The sequence below is a fragment of the Drosophila rhopaloa genome, unplaced genomic scaffold, assembly GCF_018152115.1.
Source record: "Drosophila rhopaloa isolate 14029-0021.01 unplaced genomic scaffold, ASM1815211v1 contig_133, whole genome shotgun sequence".
Taxonomy (NCBI): domain Eukaryota; kingdom Metazoa; phylum Arthropoda; class Insecta; order Diptera; family Drosophilidae; genus Drosophila; species Drosophila rhopaloa.
In genome coordinates this window covers 862151-888470 of record NW_025335010.1, presented here as the reverse complement: position 1 = coordinate 888470, position 26320 = coordinate 862151, and the positions used below count along the sequence as shown (strand labels likewise).

At 41.1% G+C, this 26320-nt stretch overlaps 1 protein-coding gene and 1 pseudogene across 4 annotated transcripts in view; one reads left to right on the top strand and one right to left on the bottom strand.

The window, feature by feature from the left end:
• The window catches only part of LOC108049303 (transcription-associated protein 1), a 466810-nt gene that overhangs the window by 100696 nt on the left and 339794 nt on the right, over window positions 1–26320 (top strand). For all 4 annotated transcript variants that reach the window (XM_044456610.1, XM_044456611.1, XM_044456612.1 and 1 more), the window contains exon 4: window positions 8702–8868. In XM_044456610.1, the coding sequence (XP_044312545.1) occupies window positions 8702–8868 (167 nt within the window). The remainder of the gene's footprint in view (window positions 1–8701; window positions 8869–26320) is intronic.
• Window positions 7929–8322, bottom strand: LOC108038927 (annotated as a pseudogene).

Here is a 26320-nt window from a genome sequence, read left to right as displayed (position 1 = left end):
TTGGAATTTTATATGGGTTCTATATTTGGCCAATCAATCCGACCTACCAAATTTCATAAAGATCGGCCGACTATATCCTATAGCTGCCATATAACTGATTGATCGGAAATGCCATAACTTTGGTGTTTGTGAAGTTAGGAAGTTGGGATTTTCTATGGGTGTTATATTTGGCCTATCAATCCGAACTACCAAATTTCATAAGGATCGGCCGACTATATCCTATAGCCACCATATAACTGATTGATCGGAAATGCCATAACTTTGGTTTTTGTTAAGTTAGGAAGTTGGGATTTTCTATGGGTTCTATTTTTAACCAATCAATCCAACCTATCAAATTTCATAAGGATCGGCCGACTATATCCTATAGCTGCCATATAACTGAACGATTGGAAATGCCATAACTTTGGTGTTTTTAAAGTTAGGAAGTTGGGATTTTTTATGAGTATTAAGATTGCATCATATGAATAATTTTGGAGAATATAATTTACAGAATATTCTGCAAGGGTATATCAACTTCGGCTCCGCCCGAAGTTAGCTTTTCTTTCTTGTTTGGTAATTGCAAAATCTATTAAAACGGATAGTTTCTTTGGGTCTGCCGGCCAGCTTGTTCTTGGCTTTTATAACTGCATTATAGAGCTGTTTTCCTTTTGGAGTCACGAGACGTGATCCCCAGTGTGTGTGCTTGGCATTGTAGTCTCCTGCTGCTATGAAGTGGTTTCCTAGTGAGTTGAAAAACTGCATATACTCATCTTCAGCTATAGTGAAGCGAGGGGGCAGTATAAGGCGGCTAGTGTAAGTTGGTTGCCAGTATTTATTTGTATATTTATAGATGTGGCCTGTAGGTAGTTTTTAGCAAATTTGTTATGATAGTGGTGCTTAATACGGCTTCTGATTAGAATTCCAGTCCCACCATGTGCTTTACCATCTGGATGTTTTGTTCCGTAGAATGAATACCCTCTTAGTTGAAAATTGTATTTGTTTGTAAGGTGTTTTCTGAAAGCAGCATTATTAAGTCGATATGATTGTCGAGTAGAAATTGAGATAACTCAAGGTTATGCTGTGACGTAGATATCCTTAGGGAAGTCATTATTTGGATTGTTGCGAAACCAGCATTTGAATCAATAGATTTTGGTTTCGCATTAAATCTTGCATAGTAGTCCGCATAAACGACATAAACTTCATAAGGATTTGTTGCAGGCTGCATATCTTAGCTTTAAAGTTTGCTTTTTGGCTACTCCGGGGATTGTTGCTGCTGAGCCTCGTTCGGTTCTTGGTATGCTGATTTCAGAAATGAACTTTTTGATACAGGGTTAACTAGTCCTGATTTTAAAGCGCTTGCGTATGTCACATTTTTATCACAGTTTATGGGTCCTTGTGAGGATCTGGCTGCAGTCGAGAAGAAGACTTCAGGGTTTGATCTGGAAGCTGTTATCTGTTTATTATGGTTGCTGGTGGATCCTCTCTGGTGGATCGACTTTTCTGCTCCTTATAAACTGGGCAGCCTTTGTAGTTAGCAGTGTGATTGCCACCGCAGTTGCCGCACTTTTTCGAGTTGCAGTCATCTTTGCTCGCTGGGCAGTGTGCGGAGTCATGAAGCTCTTCACAAGTTACACACACCGGGCGCAGTTTACAGTATGACCTTGTATGGCCATATATTTGGAAGTTCCCACATTGTACTGGACCGAGGACATACATTCAAGAGAACAAAGCTAAGAAAAAAATATTAGTTCAAGGGAAATGGAAAATACCATTAAAGAACCATCCCTATTCCCTTTACATCCTCTTCTCCCCCAAAAAACTAGCCATGCGCAACAAAGTCCCGTTCGGTGGGAAGTCTATGAGTGGCGTCGTGCAACCCGCTGCCGCTATTTTCTTTTAGCTTAGCTGCCAATCTTAGGCGCCACTCAAATGGTACTAAGAAAAAGGGATTCGGAACCCGTGGGGCCGCCAGGGACGTCCGTTTTTTCCGATCAAAATAAAGTAGTGGCCCCATTACCTCGTGTTGACTTACCGTCTAAATTAAATTTTGTAGTATAAAAAAAAGTCGCATGTGTGGTACCAAAAACGGTAACATGTGTTTGGGTGCCCCAGCTCGAACATGTATTTGTTTCATAGCTTGCCACAGACCTCTCAGCTATGGATATTACGGTTTATATACGTAACAAAGTCCAAGTTGATGATTTGAAGGATGAGCATATACATTTTCGTATCATCATTTAAGATTGGTATGTTCCGGCAGTTTCTGGCCCGAGTAGGAAAAATAATAGTTTAGGGGAAATGGAAAATACCACTAAAGAACCATCCCCAACGCTCTCCATATTCCTTCCCCAAAAAACTAGCCTCCTCCTTTCTTCTTTCTTATCAGAATACTAGAGTAGTAAGTTAGTAAGCTGACTAAATTGAACTCGGATAGTTTTTCCTTTCCAGTGAACGTAACGTGCTTGCATTTTTGTTCGTTCACTTTAATTCGCCAATCTGAAAGCCACTTTTCAACATCGACCAGATGAAGAGCTACCTGCGCAGTTGCTTGCCTCAGGCATTTTGAGCGGCTAAGAATAGCTGTATCATCAGCAAACGTAGATGATTTTAGTCGTGTGCTTGTCGGAATGTCTGCTGTGTAGAGGACATATCAGGTTGTCAAATATCTTCCTTCCGCTTTTTTTGGTTTTTGAATTTGGCGGCTGTGTGCAAAGCGCTACATATCGAAATCGGGCAACGCTATATATCGATTAAAAGGTCTTGACATAACCTACAAAACGACGCTATTCATAACAAGTTTGGTTATTGCGTTGAAAAGTTATACATGTGTAAACATGCAGTTCGATAACGCCGAAATTTGCGCTGTTTTAAAGTTTTCCTTCGTAAAAGGTAAATCCGCCATATAGCCCGGACATAGCGCCAAGTGACTACCACCTGTTCCTGTCCATGGCGAATGCCCTTACTGGTGTAATGTTGGGCTCAAAAGAGGGTTGTGAAAAGTGGCTGTCAGAGTTTTTCGCAAATAAGGAGGGAAGTTTCTACGAGGTTGTCGTTATGAAGTTGTCGTCTAAAATTTTCTGTCGTAAAGGTAAGACTCTACAAGCTTGTGGTTGTTGTTTGGGAGCATTGTTTTGATCTTGTACACTAGACAATCTAGCCAAACTCTATCAAATGCGTGAGAGAGATCTAAAAATATGGCAGTACAGTACTCTCGTTTTTCGAACGCGTTCCGAATTTCTGATGTTATCCGGTTGACCTGCTCAATTGTTCCGTGCTTTTCAGGAAACCCAAATTGATGGGGATTGTGTGGTCTTTTCCCGGCTGTGCTATCATTATTATAATCGATTTTTTACATCTCCCTTGAAAGGGGCCAAGTTTTGCGATGACATTAAAAAGCTTGGTGATAGTGCAAACGGCGCAATATGGGAGCTCTATGATCATTTTGGGAGTTATGTGGATTTTTCGGATTCAGCTGATTTTTCATGATGTTAACGATTTTATTTGAATTTCGAAACTCAATTGGCTCATGCTGAAGCTGAGGCTCATATGGTAAAGTCGGCAAAGTGAACGCACTAGTGGCAGGATTTGGTTGGAAGACATTTTTAAGGTGGTTGGCAAACGTGGTGGCTCTGCCTGCATCGCTGCGCGTCCAGCCGCCTGTCTGATTTCTAATAGGAATCACAGTTACTTTCGGTGAGCTTAGAGTTGGGTGAGCTCTCCATAGTGAGTGTTTTGTACTAGATGTTGACAATTGCTCTATGTAGCGTCCGAGGACATATGCTTCTTCTTGCTGTAAAGCTTTAGTGAGTTGACGTGAGGCATGTTTTAAGCGTTGAATAGCAGATGGAGATCTGTGGAATTGCCACTCTCGACGTAAGCGTCGTTTTTCGAGGACGAGCTGTTCGATTTGTAGATTTGTCTTCTTCGGGTTGCATTGTGTACTTGTAGTTTGAGGTACAGACTCCAGTGTATTAACAAGCTATCTACGTTGGCTTCATCGTTGAGATGAGGACTTAGCTCAATGTGTGAGCTAATATATTTCCTGTACTTAACGCAATTGGTTTTCTGTGATTTAAACGATTGTTCCAAAGCTCCTCCAATGTCGGGGTAGAATAAACAGGATAGGCGAGTGATCAGATAAAAGATTCGTAAGGCATTCGGTGCTTATCAAATTTTTTGGAATGTTTTTGGTAATTGCAAAGTCTATTAAAACGGATAGTTTCTTTGGGTCTGCCGGCCAGTATGTTGGTCTCCCAAGAGAAACATAGTCCAGCTTGTTCTTGGCTTTTATAACTGCTTTATAGAGCTGTTTTCCTTTTGGAGTCACGAGACGTGATCCCCAGTGTGTGTGCTTGGCATTGTAGTCTCCTGCTGCTATGAAGTGGTCTCCTAGTGAGTTGAAAAACTGCATATACTTCAGCTATAGTGAAGCGAGGGGGCAGTATACGGCGGCTAGTGTAAGTTGGTTGCCAGTATTTATTTGTATATTTATAGATGTGGCCTGTAGGTAGTTTTTAGCAAATTTGTTTATGATGCTTAACGGTGCTTAATACGGCTTCTGATTAGAATTCCAGTCCCCCCATGTGCTTTACCATCTGGATGGTTTGTTCCGTAGAATGAATACCCTCTTAGTTGAAAATTGTATTTGTTTGTAAGGTGTTTTCTGAAAGCAGCATTATTAAGTCGATATGATTGTCGAGTAGAAATTGAGATAACTCAAGGTTATGCTGTGACGTAGATATCCTTAGGGAAGTCATTATTTGGATTGTTGTGAAACAAGCATTTGAATCAATAGATTTTGGTTTCGCATTAAATATTGCATAGTCGTGCGCATAAACGACATAAACTTCATAAGGATTTGTTGCAGGCTGCATATCTTAGCTTTAAAGTTTGCTTTTTGGCTGCTCCGGGGACTGTTGCTGCTGAGCCTCGTTCGGTTCTTGGTATGCTGATAGCAGAAATGAACTTTTTGATACAGGGTTAACTAGTCCTGATTTTAAAGCGCTTGCGTATGTCACATTTTTATCAGAGTTTATGGGTCCTTGTGAGGATCTGGCTGCAGTCGAGAAGAAGACTTCAGGGTTTGATCTGGAAGCTGTCATCTGTTTATTATGGTTGCTGGTGGATCCTGTCTGGTGGATCGACTTTACTGCTCCTTATAAACTGGGCAGCCTCTGTAGTTAGCAGTGTGATTGCCACCGCAGTTGCCGCACTTTTTCGAGTTGCAGTCATCTTTGCTCGCTGGGCAGTGTGCGGAGTCATGAAGCTCTTCACAAGTTACACACACCGGGCGCAGTTTACAGTATGACCTTGTATGTCCATATATTTGGCAGTTCGCACATTGTACCGGGCCCTTGCGTTTGTGCGGTTCCTCAACTGTAATTCTGCGGTGCTGCAGGAACTGAAGATTGTATATAGGGTGCACTTCGTATTTCTTTAGGGGCTTATTATCTGGTTCGAGCTCAACCTTAAAAAGTGGCTGCGGCTTTCTATCCCTGTTAAGGATATCGAAGACTGTCTTAGCGCTAAAGCCCTTCTCTTGTAGCGCTTTTGTTATCTCTGCCCTTAAGAACGACTTTTTACTCTCAGTAAGAGATTTCGATAATACACTGTAATTATCTTCAGACTTCATTTGAACCTTTGTCTCTTCGATGTTGCCCTTTACATGAGGTATTATCTGAAAGCTATCCTTTCCAATAAGCTCGATAATTTGTTGACAAGAACATTGAAGCTTTTTTTTCGAATTGAAATAGGCGGATTCTTTGGCTTCCTTTTCTCGACTTCAGTAGATTCGGCCGCCTTAACGTCATAGGTGTCTGCATTTCTATTCCAGCTAGGCTAACATTGCCACGGGTCAGTTTGCGTTGAGAATTTAGATGTTTCAGCTTCCTTTTGATTTGGATATAGCGCTCTATACCAGTCTGCAAAGCCGTCTTAACACATTCATTGTTTTTGTTCTGTTTTTCGGGCAGCGCAGCGGCAGACGTATTAATATTTGCGCTGCTAGCTAATGATGTCATTAAACGCGCAGTCGGTACAGTTGCGGTTGTTGTTAAATTTACAGTTGACGTTGTCAAAGAAATTGCGGTGCTAGTTATGGAAGCGAGGGGGAGCAAGAACGTGCTCTCTCGCTCGCTACGTTTAAGAATTCGGTCACATTGGGGTAATTGCCCGCGCTTGATCAGAGCTAGCATTATTTTCGGTTGCTTTAAAAGAGAAGTACGCGTTATTTCTTTCTACTGAGAGTCGTCTTGCTCACGATGACGTTGTGTGCGAACGTCGTTCAGACTCCTTGTATTCGATGTAAAGTTAATTAGAGCTTTAAGTTTTTAATTTTATATTAATTAATTGACCAATCAATATAAACATTCGCGAATTCGTCGCAGAAAGCGTCTTTTTGCGTTATATTTAGAAGATTTATTAAACCAGTCACTGCACTTCTTATTATTTTATTGAATACTCTTTCCCGGAGCACAATAAATACACGTCTGCATGCGACGACGGTTTAGCTTTGTTTTTTTTTTTTAAATACAAAATTCTGAAATACATAAATATATTGGTGTTTAATAACTTTAAAGCGGGTGGATCACGATCAATATTCTGTTGTATGTTCCAATTAATGTGATCCGATTATTTTCTTTAATGCAGTATTTTGAGAGTCAACCTTCGGGTTTAATATATCTTTATTGAATAATTCTTAGTTTTGCTACAATGGTACGTATAGCTAAAGAGAATGCAGCTGCGCCGGCAGAGCAGCGGACAGTGCTTATGTATAAATGTATGTATAAGCAGCGGCTTGCGAAGAGTCGCCGCGGCAGAGGGAAGGTATTATGTTCACATAGTGACAGAGCCGTCGCGCATGTCAAATATGCCGATTAAGCTCTTCCCAGTCCCATTACACTCAACGGCGATCATATTACCGGGCTTTTGGGAAACTGTTTATGAAAATATTAATGCATAGCACTAAGTACAGTATGAATTCGATTTGTGAACATACTACAATTCCTCTTTATAACAAAGGAAATGTTTAGTAGATCTAAATGCTAATCAAACCTGGTGTTGTACAAATATATTGGACTTACTACTATTAAACTAAATGCAAAATAATAAAATTATCCCTCAGGATGCCACGTATACGCTGGGTGGCTTTGCGTTAAAAATCATGCAAGTTTTGGATCTTGTCGTTAAAAAATTTATGGAGTTCTTGAATTAAAGGCGGTTAATGGTATTCAATGATCCCTAAGTCACAAATACATTATTCCTTTCCAATAATGAAGTATTGTTATATAGACGACCGGAAAGAGTATGTGCAAAAGAGCAAAGGTAATATTACCATTTCACTCTGGTTTAATCAATAACTTCGACAATAATAGACTCTACCATATTATCTCTACTCCTTGTCAAATTTGTAGATCAAACTTTGATATATATTGTCCGTTTAATTTAAGTACTGTTGCTACCATTTGCAGTTTTTTGTATTTGTTTATTTTTTTTTTTTCCTTTTATTTAAGTATGCCGTGACAAATACGGTCGTCTTCTGTAACAACACATTCTGACTTATGACCGGCTATGACCACACCTGATTTGCCTAAGAATGGAGAACCCGCTACCCGCTTGTTTTGGGATCTTTAGAAATAATTTGACAATACACGAGAACAAGGTCCATCCTTGTGTGGCGTGTTCAACAATAAATATATATTAAAAAAAATGTAATTATGGGTATAGCGAAAATGCATACAAAAATGTAAATTGTTGCTATCAAATTAATGATTTTATTACAATAGTTGTTGGCGCAATTCAGTTGTTTAGCTTGGTGTGGGTTTAAACAAGAAACATAAACAAGATCGAGGACAGGCTTTTCGTCAGCGTTTAACATACATTTAAGACTTTCAAAATTGTAACTGCGCATCTGATAAATATATGTAAAAGGTATGCATGAGTATAGTGTGTTACGGGGGGATTGCGTACCGATTTAGCATTTCACCACATTCCACCATGCCATTGCAGTCCATTGATTCGCCAGCTCCTTGAAACGTCCGAGGATTTCCTTCATGACCTTGTCTTGAAAACCAGTACATTCTTCATGTAGTCCTTCAGGTACAAGGTATACGATTTCTTGTCACCGAAGGCGAAGCACTCCGACAGGCGGTGGTTCAACACCACATCCACACTGCTCTCCGAGGTGATTTCGGAGCCCTCCTCCGCAGAGGCGTTGGCGCATGCCAGTTTTTTATCGTACACCTCATAGATCACTTCGTCCACCTGCTTTATTTTGTAGGTGTCGGCGAACATCTCTTCGTCGGTAATGATGTCCTTGTGGATTTTCATGATAGTAAGTTTTCGGGAGTCGGAAGATGGCGTCTAAATCGCTGGCGAATATGCAACTACAACTGCATAAATATCCATAAACCTTTTAATGTATTGTCTAATGACTATAATAAGCTCTACCATATTATATCTAAACAAAAAAAAGACTTGTGAAAGTTGTATTGACATAACTTTTTAAAAGCGGATAGCTCTGAAAATGTTGGTGGGTTTGGAATTCAGAAATTAGATAATCCGAAACGGGTTACCAACTATCTACGATATTTACCATATGTAAGCATTTTAAGACAAAAAAAATTAAATAGATATTATTACTCGTTGTCATTATGATTTTTTTTAAAATTGTTATCTAAATCCGAACATTATTTATATATTAATCACATTATTTTTTTTTCAGTATAATCTTCTACCCCGAGGAATATTATCCTTAAAAGTATTACAGGAGCTTCCAATTATTGTTGTACTAATGTACCAAATATATAAAAATGCAGTACATCAAGAAGTTGCTGAATTTATTCCTTTAATATTGACTACCATTAATTTGCAGCCCACAATAACACAGAGGTAAAATTAAACACAATTGTTTATAACATCATTAAATTGGTTCTCATTTATCGTTCTTCAACTATTTCATATTTAATCAACGGATTGCTTTGGTATTTTAGATGTTAAAACTTAATAAAAGTTTAATTTGCGACTTAAATACATTAGTCGGCAACCCACGCAGAAAAAAAATATACTGTGAATTTAAAAGAATGAATTTGTTCAGGAAAATGTCTGAAAAACAAGGAGAAACGCTATAGTCGAGATTTGAGAATACAATATACCCGTTACGCAGCTGGTAGTGGATTTTAAAACTCTTAGGAAGTGCAAACAGCAAAGCTAAGAGCGAGCAGCATGCCCGGCCCCCGCTAACAGTTTTCTCGCTCTCTCAAATATATGAACACCATTTTTTTAAATAAGCATTGACGTCATAATAAACACTTAATTTTTAAAGTAATGGTGCAATTTGAAAAATTGTTTATTGACCGAATAAGTCCCGTTTTTCTTACATATTCATATTCTTAATAATCTCGACTATTGATCCTTGCGCTCTCCCACATGTCTTTGCTACGACCTGAAGCCCTCTAAATAAGCTGTTCATATTTTAAAAATATTCTCATAATAGTAAATGATCCTTAAATTCTTAAAATTGGACTCGACTTGAAATTTAATTTTTGCTGCTTATAAATAATTTAGAAACTAGACTTATATAGTACGGTTTCCCAGCTCCTATGTCATATAAATACCCCCGTTAATATTGCAAGAAATCTTAATCTTACCCAAGCTAAAATATGGGCTTCCAATATATATATCTGCAGCTCTTGCGCCTATTTAAAAAGAAAATTCTGTATCTAACCACATAAGAAAATGTCAACGCTTACCCAAAATCAACTTTCAAGCGTATTGTATGGTGTACTTTTTATACCCTTGCAGAGGGTATTATAATTTTTGTCAAAAGTGTGCAACGCAGTGAAGGAGACATCTCCGACCCTATAAGGTATATATATTCTTGATCAGGATCACCTCCTGAGTTGATATAAGCATGTCCGCCTGTCTGTCCGTCTGTCTCTTTCTACGCGAACTAGTCTCTCAGTTTTAAAGATGTCGAATTGAAACTTTGCCCACACCCTTCTTTCCTTTGCACGCAGTATATAAGTCGGAACGGCCGGGATCGGCCGACTATATCCTATAGCTGGCATATAACTAAACGGATGGAAATGCCATAAGTTTGGTCTTTTTAAAGTTAGGAATTTGGGATTTTTTATGAGTATTAAGAATGCATCATATTAATAATTTTGGAGAATATAATTTACAGAATATTCTGTAAGGGTATATCAACTTGGGCTCCGCCCGAAGTTAGCTTTCCTTTCTTGTTTTATTTATATAAAGCTGGGTTAAGGTTAAAATAAGAGATTGGATGACAATTTAAATTTAAGACAATAAGAACAATTTTAAATTTTATGATTCGGCATTTTTAAGGATTTTTGATCAGCGAGTAGTCGATCTTGCAATGTCCTTTTGTCCGGATCGGAGGTCTATATCTTATAGGGGTAAAATTATCATAGGAATGATCCTAAAAATTATTGATATGCAACATATACGCATATAACTGGAGACATAGACCATTTTAAAAATAAATTTGTTATTAACTACAGCTATATAATATTCGAAAGATTAACAGTAGCATTGAACGCCCTCGGCTTGCTTTTAGAACTGGGCCTGTGGCCTCTACGCACACCCTTCATTTTAAAAGCTTTAACTCTACAGACTCTTCACGACGGGAAATTGTGTACCCACCCCCAAACAAAATGATTAGAAAATTTGCTTTTCTATATGAAAAGAAAGAACATTTTGTAATAATTCGATTGGCCTTAGCATTATACCATTATTTTTTTGCGATTAGCTTTTTTATGCGTCCAGACCAATCCATGGAAAACTTTCGTTCGGACTTAATCTCATCTGCCAGGTACAGTCATTGATCTTCAGTTGGAAGGACGTTGGGGCATGATCGGATACGCACTTGCATGCGAGACCATGCATACAAAGCTTCTTGGTAGGCTTTGTGGCGCTGCATTCGATTGTGGCGAACGTGTTAAATTCCATATTGGCTGAGTAACTGGGCAAACGCTTGCGTTTTCAGAACAAATACAAAACGTATTTTTCTAGAAAGCTTACGACATCTGCCGCGAACGCTTTCAGCATCGCTCTTAAGGGGGTATATACCTTTTTTTGTCGATAAAAATAGGAAAGTTTGAATTTTTTTATGTATGTAACTATTGTTTTTATTAAATGAATGATTATATTTTCTGAAAGTTTAGATTGTTGACACTGTTTATGCAAAAACTTTTTAAAAAATATTTAATAGTTTTTAAGGTGTGGCTGTTTCCCTGAAACGCCTTTTTTTAAGAGCCTTGCGGTGATAATTCCCCAGGACGAATGGGTCAACTGATACCGAAAAAATAAAAATATTTCATTAGTTTATTTCGGCGAAATAAAAATTTTTACATGAAAAAACGATCGTTCACGTATTAATAAAATTCATTACGAACATTTAAAAAAAAATTTGAAGAAAATCGGTTCAGTAGTTTTTCGCCAATCCATATCACCGCAGTCATTTAAAAAAAAAACATTTCGAGATATTCGCGTTTAAAGTTTCAAGTTTGGGTTTGGGCGGGGACGAGGCGCGCGGCTAGGAGCGCTGTAACTTTTTTTCTACTGCTCAATTCTCTATGAAAATGTTGGGAAATATTCTCAAGAAGTTGTTCTTTAAGATAAAGCAAAAAAAAAAAATTTCCATTTTTTAAAAAGGAAAAAGGTATATACCCCCTTAACTAGCGTCTGCCCAGGTTGTACTGTTAGATGCTGATTTGCTCACTTTGCGAAATTCAATGTTTTTAATGTTTCTTTTCCATTAGCTGTCATATAATGAAATTGACCAATTTCAATCTTGTCTAACCATTCTAAGAACTTTAAAAAACTAATTGCCAATTATTTTCCGCGAAATATGTGGTGTACCGCAGGGTTCTGTATTACGGCCCCTATTGTTCGTCTTAATGTATTTAAGTGTTAGAAATAGTGTTAAGAAAAATAGTCTGAGCCTTCGAAATGCCTTTTTATATACCCGAAAAAATACTTACTTTAAGGGAACATTATCTTCGAACAAAAGTGCATGGTCGCCTTATGTTTATCTTATTCCAATGGGGCAAACTTCGTGTTGCTCCACGTAAACAAATTTGGCTGACCAACACTATATTTGCATACCCTTGCAGAGATTATTACAATTTCAGGAGACATTTCCAACCCAATAAAGTATATATATTCTTGATCAGTATCACCAGAAGAGTCGATCTAGCCATGTCCGTCCGTCCGCCTGTCCGTTTCTACGCAATTTAGTCTCTTAGTTTTAAAGATATCGAATTGAAACTTTGCACACCCCCTTCGTTCCTTTGCACGCAGTATATAAGTCAACTAGGAAGTTTGGATTTTCTGTGGATTTTATTTTTGGCCAATCAATCCGACCTATCAAATTTTATAAGGATCGGCCGACTATATCCTAAAGCTGCCATATAACTGAACGATCGGAAATGCCATAACTTTTGTAAAGTTAGGAAGTTGGGATTTTTATGAGTGTTAAGAATGCATCATATGAATAATTTTGGAGAATATAATTTACAGAATATTCTGCAAGGGTATTTCAACTTCGGCTCCGCCCGAAGTTAGCTTTCCTTTCTTGTTTTACATTGAAGATTATTACAAAAAAACGCGCTGCTGCGCCGTGGCACAGCCACTTTTAAATAAATAAACTAAAACTGCGCATCGCCTTCTACGGTCCAACGGTCCACCTGAATGTAAACAAAAATCGAAAGTAGCAATTCAGGCGATATAGCTCATTTAATGCCAACAAAATATGAATACATAGCACAGTATAGATGTTTTCGCACCATTTGATTTAGTCTTAAGCCAGTCTTCAAATAATAGTGACACAGCACCACATTCAATTGTTTTATTTCATTGGATCATGTGGATCATTTATTCAACTCAAAAATTTTACAGGCGCTTTTGATCCGACAAAAGAACCGTCAGTGAAAATAAATTAACTTTTTTAATTCGTTACTCGCAAAACGTAGCTTTCTGTTCGCGTTTCCTCTGTGAGAATAAATCCAATTCGGATATCCCGATTAAGTGGAAGAAAAAAATAACAAAAGACAACAAAAATCTTAATTAAAACAGCTATAGGGCCAAAGGTAAGGTAACAACAAAAAATTAAAAATTAGGAAAAACAACTAAACTAAAGAAATGCAAAAAGTTAAATCTAAAAAAGAATTAAAATCGAACTGAACGAAAACAACCTAAGTGAAGCCCTTAGGCAACTAAAGGACATTATCCCGGAGAACCGGAAACCCAATTTACATATATTAATAGGGTCGACTTTACCTTGTCGCTCTACCAAACAGACGACGTTCGACATCAACGCATTTTACTCCGAGCTATTGAAAGAAATCTTCATGAATCCGTAACCAAATAACTACCAAATATTGAAGATAGGCCTAACCTGAGAACGATATTAATTGCAGAATACAAACCCAATACGCCAAACTACAATTTGCTGGAGAATTTCCGTGAAACCCTTTAGAAAGGGAGCCTGCGAGGATTCTGCGAGGAAGCCGAGAAACGACGTCAGCTGCTTATTTCGTAATTGCATTTAGAAGCTAACCAGGCAAACCTAATTATTTATCTTGAAGCGATTAGAGACCCTATAAAGACATTTATAAGAAAACTACCAATCCAACGGTTTACTATATTGGTTCACCACGATATTACGGACTTCAAATCTATAATTAATGTTGCACAAAACGAGGGAATTTATGAGGAACACATTAATTTTAAAAAGAATAAATAAGAATCAAATAAAATTATTAAATGTTTACCAAAATCCAAATCAAAAACCCCAATATAAACCAAGATACCCCCAAAATTAACCAAGAACCACCAATATTCTCAGCCTTTGCAACCAAATCTTAATCAATTTATCATTTCATCAGAGTAGATACAGACCAAATTATTTTGGTCCTAACAGGAACATGAACCCAAAAACCAAACAATCCCAACCTCCCAAAATAAAAACTCCCGGAACCAAACGATTAAGACCATCCGACAGTGTAGAGAGTAAAATGCCAACTAATAAAAGTAGACTACAAGATGCACAAGATTCCGACTTCCTAACTTTAAAAACACCAAAGTTATGGAATTTCCGATCAATCAGTTATATGGCGGCTATAAGATATAGTCATCTGGTCTTTATGAAATTCGGTAAGTCGAATTGATTGGCCAAAAATAAAACCGATAGAATATCCAAATTTCCTAACTTTAAAAACACCAAAGTTATGGCTTTCCGATCGTTCAGTTCGTCCCGGACAGAGGCCTATATATGGAAGGTCACGCCCTTCGGACTTCACTCGGCCAGCGCAGCGTTCCAACGCGCTTTGGATAGCGTGATTGGTGCGGACATGGAGCCGTTCGCCATTGGGCGATATCATCGTTATAGGTGCCATGGAGGAACAACATTTGGCCAACCTGGCCGAAGTCTTCCGTAGGCTACGGAGGGCGAACCCAAAGAAGTGTGCGTTCTTCAGGCGGAGATTAGATTACATAGGCCACGTAATTAGTGCCGAATTACCAACCTAAAGCCAGCCTCAAGGAGCTCCGGCAGTGGCTATGCATGGCGTTTTGGTATCGCCGGTACGCCCCTAACTTAGCGACTGTGGTACAACCGATGACGGCCGTGTTGGAGAAGGGTCGGAAGTGGGCATGGAGGCACGAAGAACGGAAAGCGCTAAGAGAGGTGAAAAGGAGGTTAACCATTGCCCCCCGTGTTAGGATGTCCCGACTTCGAGAAGACGTTTGTGTTGCAAACTGACGCTAGTGACGTGGGAGCAGTCCTGTCGCAAGACATCGAAGGCCAGGAGAAAGTTATCGCTTACGCCAGCCGTCGACTCACGGCCACGGATGGCAATGTCACGACAACAGAGAAGGAGTGTGTGGCCATCATATGGGCCATTAGGAAAATGCTGTGTTACTTGGAAGGTTATCGGTTCGAAGTGGTTACCGATCACCTAGCCCTCAAGTGGTTGAACTCCATCAAAAGCCCCTCTGGTCAGGTAGCAAGATGGGCGCTGGAGTTACAACAGTTCCATTTCGACGAGCGTTAACGACGAGGCAAATTGAACGTGGTAGCGGACAATTTATCCCGACAACCCTGTGATGTCTTGCAACAGATGTCCGAAATGGATCCAAGGTATGAACGTTAAGATATGAGAATACCCCGATAAGTTCTCAGATTACGTAGTGGAAAACGGACAACTGTACTGTAATCTAGGACACAGAACTGATGACGAGGACTACTTCCCATGGAATCTGTGCGTCCCTACTCCAAGTAGAGTCCAAGTCCTCCAAGAAAGTCACGACGCACCCACTGCTGGGGGTCCGAAAGACCGTTTCTCGACTAAAGGTGGCCGAAGGTTTCGCCGTCAAATTGGACCAAAATATGACGGCCCCTACACCGTTACGAGGTTCTCATCGCCTAGCCTTGCTCTTTTGCGACGCCCGTAGAAAGACGCTCACGCTCCGCCAACATCAGTCAGCTTAAACCCTACTACTCTGAAGACTTCGAGAATGCAGACGCAGAAGAAGGTGACGAGACTACCCATGGAGTTCACACGAGAAGAAAAGCAGGGTAGAAGGTCACACGGTGATTTCGGAATTGTATTAACACACACTATGTTATTATCTAAGTATTCTAAGTCGAGGTTTAACTGCAGCGATAGGTAGGGAGCTTAAACAATAAGGGTCTCGTATCTATTAGTTTAGTCTTCGCTTTCAGATGGAAGAAGTCATCGAGTTGTCGGATAGTTCCGACGATACTAAAAGCTTTCACCACGACCTTTCTGATCGCGACGAGTGGGTCGCGGAAGGGTACGACGGAGGAGGTTCGGAGGCATCGGAAGGCAAAGAGGGAGAGAGGGCCGACGATGGCGGCCAAGGTAAAGAGGACGCATACGACGGCGCAGAGTCTTCCGACGACCAGGAGTCAGAGGGCACGGGTAAGTCTCGGTTTGCGGACATGTGGAGCCGTAAGCCCGGCGAGACGCGACGACCCGCTCGACCCTCGGCAATTTACCACGTCGAGGATGACTCCAGCAACGCGAGCGTCAGTGACGCGCTGAGCCTCAAGATTATACGCAAGGTCGTCGTTCACATGGGAGTTTCACGACAAGGAGACGAGAACAGTCTTGAACCAGACGAGATCCTCGAGACGGTCACCGAAATACACTGAGTCCCGCCAACGCCCTTCCATCGAACACACTTATCACTGTACGGTCGAAGACCAAGACAGTCGTTGGGAAGGACATGTCTCGATGATGCGCATCGAAGTCAAGTCGGTCGTATTCAAGGCACCGTGGATACGCGCTGGAGGTCCTCACGACGACGCATTTCCGTCACCACCGCCACCCCCCACGTTGGGATAGGACTCGACATTCCATTCAGAGGCAGATAACCAGACATCCCGACTCGCCTTCGACGCTCGCCGAAGAAGACTAGTGCGCAGTCTGTCCAGACGTCCCCGACTTGCCTGCAACGCTCGCCGAGGAAGACTTCTGTCCAGGCGGCCCAGACATCCCCGGTTGGAATGCAGTGTGAGTGTGAGTTGGCGACCGATAGCGAGGATGGGGTAGAAGATCGTCCACTTTTTCGTCGGGTGTCCCTGAACCCAGCGACATCCAAGGCCAGTACGGCGGGTTTGACCTCAGCGAGGCCGAGGAGAATGATGTAACGGCTCAATCGGCGTCAATCCCCGATCTGCGCCCCGCCAGACGCGCCGCTGACAGAGTGGGAGGATGGCGTCCTCGATCAGGCTTTAACCGGGATTCAGGGAACCGGTTGGGACGGGTCATTCGTGGAGGAATTGGTATCTCTGGATGAGTTACGTCCGTTACCAGAAGGCTGGACCGGGACGGGCGAACTACGGCTACTGCCAGCATCGGTAATTCGAACAAACCGGACGAGGACACCGCATTCGCTTCGCCGTCAAGGAAGGAGATTGGTATTACGTCGTCATCATGAAGAGTGACGGACGTCTCATCATTAGCCCCGGGAAGTAAAAACGCGGTCGTTAGGAAAATAAAGTTAGTGAGCAAGAAGTGTAATCGGCGCAGTGAAACAAGAATATATTTATGAAACGGAACCACGAAGAAAGGTGACAGTGAATGAAAACAAGTGAAATATATATATATATACAAAACGACAAAGGATGGTTTTAACGTGTATTATATTTACCCAAACGCACCCTTTTCCCAAAGTGACTTAGGTTACCGATGGCCGGCGATCCAATTGGGAGCGGTTAAGATATTGACACTACATGTATATTCTCACAACTTTCTGGCCTTCATTCATGCCATCCTGCGCAGTGAGGCGGAATATTTCCTCACTCTCCCACTTTCGAGAATTGCGAGACCTACGCCCACTTGAAATACGCCCCTCGAGCGGATAGACCTAAATCTCCGGGATAATTAATTAAATATCATCGTTCGCCCCGCGGACATTACTCTCTAGCAAAGTGTCTGAGTGATTTTACAAATATCTTGAAAAAGGACCTCTGGATCCGACTAAGAGTTGTACCCCGGCCAGAGAGCATCCTAACAAGGGCAAACAGAACTTTATAGCCGATGCGTTGCGAAGAATCAGCATAGTGCAGAAGAAGATAGCAGTGGATTTTTTTAGTAAACAGCAATTTAATAATCACAATTTCACTAAAAAAACGTAAGTTCATATGCAGAATTTAAAGAAATTATACTTCAATCCCATGAAAAAGTAGTACACCCAGTTTGGATACCTTAGAGTCCTGAACACTGCCGCGTTAGATTCGTGGTTGACATTTATTCGTCCGAAGGCAAACATTATCTTAGTTGCATTAAAATTTACTTACTTTATGCCTCCTTTGAACAAATAAAAACCAAAAATCGGATAGAATGCAAAAATGCGCTTATGGGTATTTTTATTTAACTGAGCGCAGTTTCCCTTAAAGGATGTCTCGAGAGCGAGGGCATTGAATTACAGCTAAACACAGTAAAGACACGTGTTAGCAGCTTTTGAGAGATTGCAGAAAACCATAAATAAAAAAATCGTACAATCAATTCCTCAAATGGCGATGAATATTATTTAAGCTAAATGGAAAATATACTTTACATATACAATCACAAGACCAGTCATGATACTACTGGGCAGATACCTGCTCAACTAAATCTAAACACCCAAAAATACGACATTGACACTACATACAGAAAGGGTCCCCTTCAGAAAAGGAAAATTAGAAAACCCATTTAAAGAAAATAAAAATGTACAGAAAAGCGACCCTGACCACCATAAAATAACTAACCGAAATAGAATCACTAATTACTATAAAACATAGTTTAAAAAAGAAAGGAAGCCGATGTTTGCTTCAGCCAAAGTTTATATACCCTTGTAGTTATTACAAAACGACTACATTTTATATTTCCCTATATTACAATGAAGCTATGTCGATTTTGCCATAGAAACGATGGCAATATGCAGAGCGTGGTTCTGAAATAGTAAACAATTACTATATCTCAAAGAAATAATAGTTTTTTTTTGGCGGGCTATTACAAAATTCCAAAGAACAAAATAATAAAATTAAAAACTAGAAAGGAAAGCTAACTTCGGACGGAGCCGAAGTTGATATACCCTTGTAGAATATTCTATAAATTATATTCTTCAAAATTATTCATATGATGTATTCTTAATACTCATAAAAAGTCCCAACTTTCTAACTTTAAAAACACCAAAGTTATGGCATTTCCAATCGTTCAGTTATATGGGAGCTATGGGATATAGTCGGCCGATCCTTATGAAATTTGGTAGGTCGGATTGATTGGCCAAAACTAAAACCCATAGAAAATCCCAACTTTACAAACACCAAAGTTATGGCATTTCCGATCAATCAGTTATATGGCGGCTATAGGATATAGTCGTCCGATCCTTATGAAATTCGGTAAGTCGGATTAATTGGCCAAAAATAAAACTCATAGAAAATCTCAAAATCCAAATCAAAAACCCCAATATAAACCAAGATACCCCCAAAATTAACCAAGAACCACCAATATTCTCAGCCTTTGCAACCAAATCTTAATCAATTTATCATTTCATCAGAGTAGATACAGACCAAATTATTTTGGTCCTAACAGGAACATGAACCCAAAAACCAAACAATCCCAACCTCCCAAAATAAAAACTCCCGGATCCAAACGATTAAGACCATCCGACAGTGTAGAGAGTAAAATGCCAACTAATAAAAGTAGACTACAAGATGCACAAGATTCCGACTTCCTAACTTTAAAAACACCAAAGTTATGGAATTTCCGATCAATCAGTTATATGGCGGCTATAAGATATAGTCATCTGGTCTTTATGAAATTCGGTAAGTCGAATTGATTGGCCAAAAATAAAACCGATAGAATATCCAAATTTCCTAACTTTAAAAACACCAAAGTTATGGCTTTCCGATCGTTCAGTTCGTCCCGGACAGAGGCCTATATATATGGAAGGTCACGCCCTTCGGACTTCACTCGGCCAGCGCAGCGTTCCAACGCGCTTTGGATAGCGTGATTGGTGCGGACATGGAGCCGTTCGCCATTGGGCGATATCATCGTTATAGGTGCCATGGAGGAACAACATTTGGCCAACCTGGCCGAAGTCTTCCGTAGGCTACGGAGGGCGAACCCAAAGAAGTGTGCGTTCTTCAGGCGGAGATTAGATTACATAGGCCACGTAATTAGTGCCGAATTACCAACCTAAAGCCAGCCTCAAGGAGCTCCGGCAGTGGCTATGCATGGCGTTTTGGTATCGCCGGTACGCCCCTAACTTAGCGACTGTGGTACAACCGATGACGGCCGTGTTGGAGAAGGGTCGGAAGTGGGCATGGAGGCACGAAGAACGGAAAGCGCTAAGAGAGGTGAAAAGGAGGTTAACCATTGCCCCCGTGTTAGGATGTCCCGACTTCGAGAAGACGTTTGTGTTGCAAACTGACGCTAGTGACGTGGGAGCAGTCCTGTCGCAAGACATCGAAGGCCAGGAGAAAGTTATCGCTTACGCCAGCCGTCGACTCACGGCCACGGATGGCAATGTCACGACAACAGAGAAGGAGTGTGTGGCCATCATATGGGCCATTAGGAAAATGCTGTGTTACTTGGAAGGTTATCGGTTCGAAGTGGTTACCGATCACCTAGCCCTCAAGTGGTTGAACTCCATCAAAAGCCCCTCTGGTCAGGTAGCAAGATGGGCGCTGGAGTTACAACAGTTCCATTTCGACGAGCGTTACCGACGAGGCAAATTGAACGTGGTAGCGGACAATTTATCCCGACAACCCTGTGATGTCTTGCAACAGATGTCCGAAATGGATCCAAGGTATGAACGTTAAGATATGAGAATACCCCGATAAGTTCTCAGATTACGTAGTGGAAAACGGACAACTGTACTGTAATCTAGGACACAGAACTGATGACGAGGACTACTTCCCATGGAATCTGTGCGTCCCTACTCCAAGTAGAGTCCAAGTCCTCCAAGAAAGTCACGACGCACGACATCTGGGGGTCCGAAAGACCGTTTCTCGACTAAAGGTGGCCGAAGGTTTCGCCGTCAAATTGGACCAAAATATGACGGCCCCTACACCGTTACGAGGTTCTCATCGCCTAGCCTTGCTCTTTTGCGACGCCCGTAGAAAGACGCTCACGCTCCGCCAACATCAGTCAGCTTAAACCCTACTACTCTGAAGACTTCGAGAATGCAGACGCAGAAGAAGGTGACGAGACTACCCATGGAGTTCACACGAGAAGAAAAGCAGGGTAGAAGGTCACACGGTGATTTCGGAATTGTATTAACACACACTATGTTATTATCTAAGTATTCTAAGTCGAGGTTTAACTGCAGCGATAGGTAGGGAGCTTAAACAATAAGGGTCTCGTATCTATTAGTTTAGTCTTCGCTTTCAGATGGAAGAAGTCATCGAGTTGTCGGATAGTTCCGACGATACTAAAAGCTTTCACCACGACCTTTCTGATCGCGACGAGTGGGTCGCGGAAGGGTACGACGGAGGAGGTTCGGAGGCATCGGAAGGCAAAGAGGGAGAGAGGGCCGACGATGGCGGCCAAGGTAAAGAGGACGCATACGACGGCGCAGAGTCTTCCGACGACCAGGAGTCAGAGGGCACGGGTAAGTCTCGGTTTGCGGACATGTGGAGCCGTAAGCCCGGCGAGACGCGACGACCCGCTCGACCCTCGGCAATTTACCACGTCGAGGATGACTCCAGCAACGCGAGCGTCAGTGACGCGCTGAGCCTCAAGATTATACGCAAGGTCGTCGTTCACATGGGTCACGGTTTCACGCACCAAGGAGACGACGAACAGTCTTGAACCAGACGAGATCCTCGAGACGGTCACCCGAAATACACTGAGTCCCGCCAACGCCCTTCCATCGAACACACTTATCACTGTACGGTCGAAGACCAAGACAGTCGTTGGGAAGGACATGTCTCGATGATGCGCATCGAAGTCAAGTCGGTCGTATTCAAGGCACCGTGGATACGCGCTGGAGGTCCTCACGACGACGCATTTCCGTCACCACCGCCACCCCCACGTTGGGATAGGACTCGACATTCCATTCAGAGGCAGATATCCAGACATCCCGACTCGCCTTCGACGCTCGCCGAAGAAGACTAGTGCGCAGTCTGTCCAGACGTCCCCGACTTGCCTGCAACGCTCGCCGAGGAAGACTTCTGTCCAGGCGGCCCAGACATCCCCGGTTGGAATGCAGTGTGAGTGTGAGTTGGCGACCGATAGCGAGGATGGGGTAGAAGATCGTCCACTTTTTCGTCGGGTGTCCCTGAACCCAGCGACATCCAAGGCCAGTACGGCGGGTTTGACCTCAGCGAGACCGAGGAGAATGATGTAACGGCTCAATCGGCGTCAATCCCCGATCTGCGCCCCGCCAGACGCGCCGCTGACAGAGTGGGAGGATGGCGTCCTCGATCAGGCTTTAACCGAGATTCAGGGAACCGGTTGGGACGGGTCATTCGTGGAGGAATTGGTATCTCTGGATGAGTTACGTCCGTTACCAGAAGGCTGGACCGGGACGGGCGAACTACGGCTACTGCCAGCATCGGTAATTCGAACAAACCGGACGAGGACACCGCATTCGCTTCGCCGTCAAGGAAGGAGATTGGCATTACGTCGTCATCATGAAGAGTGACGGACGTCTCATCATTAGCCCCGGGAAGTAAAAACGCGGTCGTTAGGAAAATAAAGTTAGTGAGCAAGAAGTGTAATCGGCGCAGTGAAACAAGAATATATTTATGAAACGGAACCACGAAGAAAGGTGACAGTGAATGAAAACAAGTGAAATATATATATATATACAAAACGACAAAGGATGGTTTTAACGTGTATTATATTTACCCAAACGCACCCTTTTCCCAAAGTGACTTAGGTTACCGATGGCCGGCGATCCATTGGGAGCGGTTAAGATATTGACACTACATGTATATTCTCACAACTTTCTGGCCTTCATTCATGCCATCCTGCGCAGTGAGGCGGAATATTTCCTCACTCTCCCACTTTCGAGAATTGCGAGACCTACGCCCACTTGAAATACGCCCCTCGAGCGGATAGACCTAAATCTCCGGGATAATTAATTAAATATCATCGTTCGCCCCGCGGACATTACTCTCTAGCAAAGTGTCTGAGTGATTTTACAAATATCTTGAAAAAGGACCTCTGGATCCGACTAAGAGTTGTACCCCGGCCAGAGAGCATCCTAACAAGGGCAAACAGAACTTTATAGCCGATGCGTTGCGAAGAATCAGCATAGTGCAGAAGAAGATAGCAGTGGATTTTTTTAGTAAACAGCAATTTAATAATCACAATTTCACTAAAAAAACGTAAGTTCATATGCAGAATTTAAAGAAATTATACTTCAATCCCATGAAAAAGTAGTACACCCAGTTTGGATACCTTAGAGTCCTGAACACTGCCGCGTTAGATTCGTGGTTGACATTTATTCGTCCGAAGGCAAACATTATCTTAGTTGCATTAAAATTTACTTACTTTATGCCTCCTTTGAACAAATAAAAACCAAAAATCGGATAGAATGCAAAAATGCGCTTATGGGTATTTTTATTTAACTGAGCGCAGTTTCCCTTAAAGGATGTCTCGAGAGCGAGGGCATTGAATTACAGCTAAACACAGTAAAGACACGTGTTAGCAGCTTTTGAGAGATTGCAGAAAACCATAAATAAAAAAATCGTACAATCAATTCCTCAAATGGCGATGAATATTATTTAAGCTAAATGGAAAATATACTTTACATATACAATCACAAGACCAGTCATGATACTACTGGGCAGATACCTGCTCAACTAAATCTAAACACCCAAAAATACGACATTGACACTACATACAGAAAGGGTCCCCTTCAGAAAAGGAAAATTAGAAAACCCATTTAAAGAAAATAAAAATGTACAGAAAAGCGACCCTGACCACCATAAAATAACTAACCGAAATAGAATCACTAATTACTATAAAACATAGTTTAAAAAAGAAAGGAAGCCGATGTTTGCTTCAGCCAAAGTTTATATACCCTTGTAGTTATTACAAAACGACTACATTTTATATTTCCCTATATTACAATGAAGCTATGTCGATTTTGCCATAGAAACGATGGCAATATGCAGAGCGTGATTCTGAAATAGTAAACAATTACTATATCTCAAAGAAATAATAGTTTTTTTTTTGGCGGGCTATTACAAAATTCCAAAGAACAAAATAATAAAATTAAAAACTAGAAAGGAAAGCTAACTTCGGACGGAGCCGAAGTTGATATACCCTTGTAGAATATTCTATAAATTATATTCTTCAAAATTATTCATATGATGTATTCTTAATACTCATAAAAAGTCCCAACTTTCTAACTTTAAAAACACCAAAGTTATGGCATTTCCAATCGTTCAGTTATATGGGAGCTATGGGATATAGTCGGCCGATCCTTATGAAATTTGGTAGGTCGGATTGATTGGCCAAAACTAAAACCCATAGAAAATCCCAACTTTACAAACACCAAAGTTATGGCATTTCCGATCAATCAGTTATATGGCGGCTATAGGATATAGTCGTCCGATCCTTATGAAATTCGGTAAGTCGGATTAATTGGCCAAAAATAAAACTCATAGAAAATCTCAACTTCCTAACTTTAAAAACGCCAACGTTATGGCTTTTCCGATCGTTCAGTTATATGGCAGCTTTATGATATAGTCGCCCGATCCGGCTCGTTCCGACTTATATACTACCTGCAATAGAAAGACAATTTTTGGGAAAGTTTCAAGCAGATAGCTTTAAAACTGAGGGACTAGTTTGAGTAGAAACGGACGGACGGACGGACAGACAGACGGTCAGACGGACATGGCTAGATCGACTCTCCTGGTGATGCTGCAAGGGTATAAAAACGAACAATATTATTCCTGCTAATCACCATAGGCCATGCCCAACATAATCAAATAAACACCAGTAATACCGATTACGGGTATCGACTTATTTTAAGTAAACCAGTTCAAATACCATCAGCATTTGAGCACCATTTCAGAAATCACTGCTATAACTACATATTTTGGTAACAAAATAATAAACAAAACATAGAAATCTTGCATAACATTTTTATATAATAAACTAATTAAGGAATTAAACGAAATAACCTGGCTTAGAGAACGCAAACAAAAACAAGGGCTTCTAACATTGTGGGATCTGTTTTCAAATATGATTCCGACAGAGTAGAGATAAAGGAGAAATTAGAAGTAACAGCGGAAGACTCGATCAGGATGCATGAGTTTAACGACGTGATCAAATTTGTCAATAATGGACTAGAGAGAATAAAATATTACGAAAACATCAAAAATAGTATTGATACACTTGTTTATGAGCTTTTGCAATTAATATAATAAATTGAAGACATTGAGATGGGTATGCAACTTTCACAGCTAGGACTATACAACACAAAATTAGTAAACTATGACAAACTAGAAAACGTTAACAGCCAAAATATACTCCTAATAAAATATCCACTTGAATTAATTATAGAAGTAAAGAACTACTAATAATATCACATATCACATATATCAACACAATCTAAATAATTCCCTATCCTGACCACAATGGAAATCAGTTGGACTATTCATACAATCATATTTTGAAAACGACCATAAAATTTATAACTAAAATGGTTTGTGCGTCTTCACAGAGAACGGTCGTGTTTTTGTTTTGCGCTCCGAATTTTCATTTTTCTTTATGAAACCACCGGGATTTACTTAAATCTCTTCATCGTAGCTACACCTTTAAGTGTTTTCTAACAACTTTCCGTTCGCTTCGCGAGTGCATCGTTATTAACTTGTGTTTAGTAAACAAAAAGTTTTTATCATAATTTAATTCGGTGCTGGTTTGTTGTTATTGTTTTCTATTGCCCCTCTTTTCAGTCTTTCTCTTCGTCGTTGAGCGCTGTTGGAACGGCACGCACTCCAACGGTCAAATCTCTCAGAGGTGTTTTATACCGGAGTTAATCGGTTAATAATCCCGCTCTCTCTCTCTTTTCGTTTCTATATCGTTTCGTGGTGCCTAACATCAAAGTTATTCGGTGTTTCGCTCCCGCTCTGTCGCTCTGCTTGATCTCTCATTAAAAAGTTCTTGAGCGCTTTCGATTTTTTTGTCCGCTATAGTGCACAGTGGTCCGTGGTCAGCGAAAATGGCTTTCTGTTCATTAAAAAATTGCAAGAAAGTTATCTCGGTGGGACAGCAAAGTATTCCCTGCCATACATGTGATAAAATTTATCACGCAAAGTGTCTTGGCTATTCTGGCCTGGTTCGTGATGCCATCGATAAGAGGAGTGGCCTGCGCTACTACTGCGATGAATGCATTGTATACGAGAACCAGGCAATAACTATTAGGCGGCTCACAAAAAGCAGTGTTACGGAATTAATCCGGAACTGCCGTAAAAATACGGACCTGCTCGTGGCGCTTGAATCTCAGCTCACTAGCCGCATGCTAGCTGAGCCCGATTCCCCAAAGCGCAAAAAAGTCGCGGTCGGTGGGCATTCTACGGCAGGTGCAACCTGCTGCCCGCGATTCGACTCCAGCTCAGCTGCCAATCTTAGGCTCCACTCAAATGGTACTAAGATCGGGGGCAAAAAGTGATTCGGTATCCGATGTTGCTGGAATCGATGTGGCTCCGCTAGGTATTTCCGCTCTGTCCGATCAAAATAAAGTAGTGGCCCCAACACCTCATGTAGACTTAACGTCCGGATTACCGGCCGATACTGGTAGTACAGATACAAATTCTGTAGTACCAAAAAGGGTTGCATGTGTT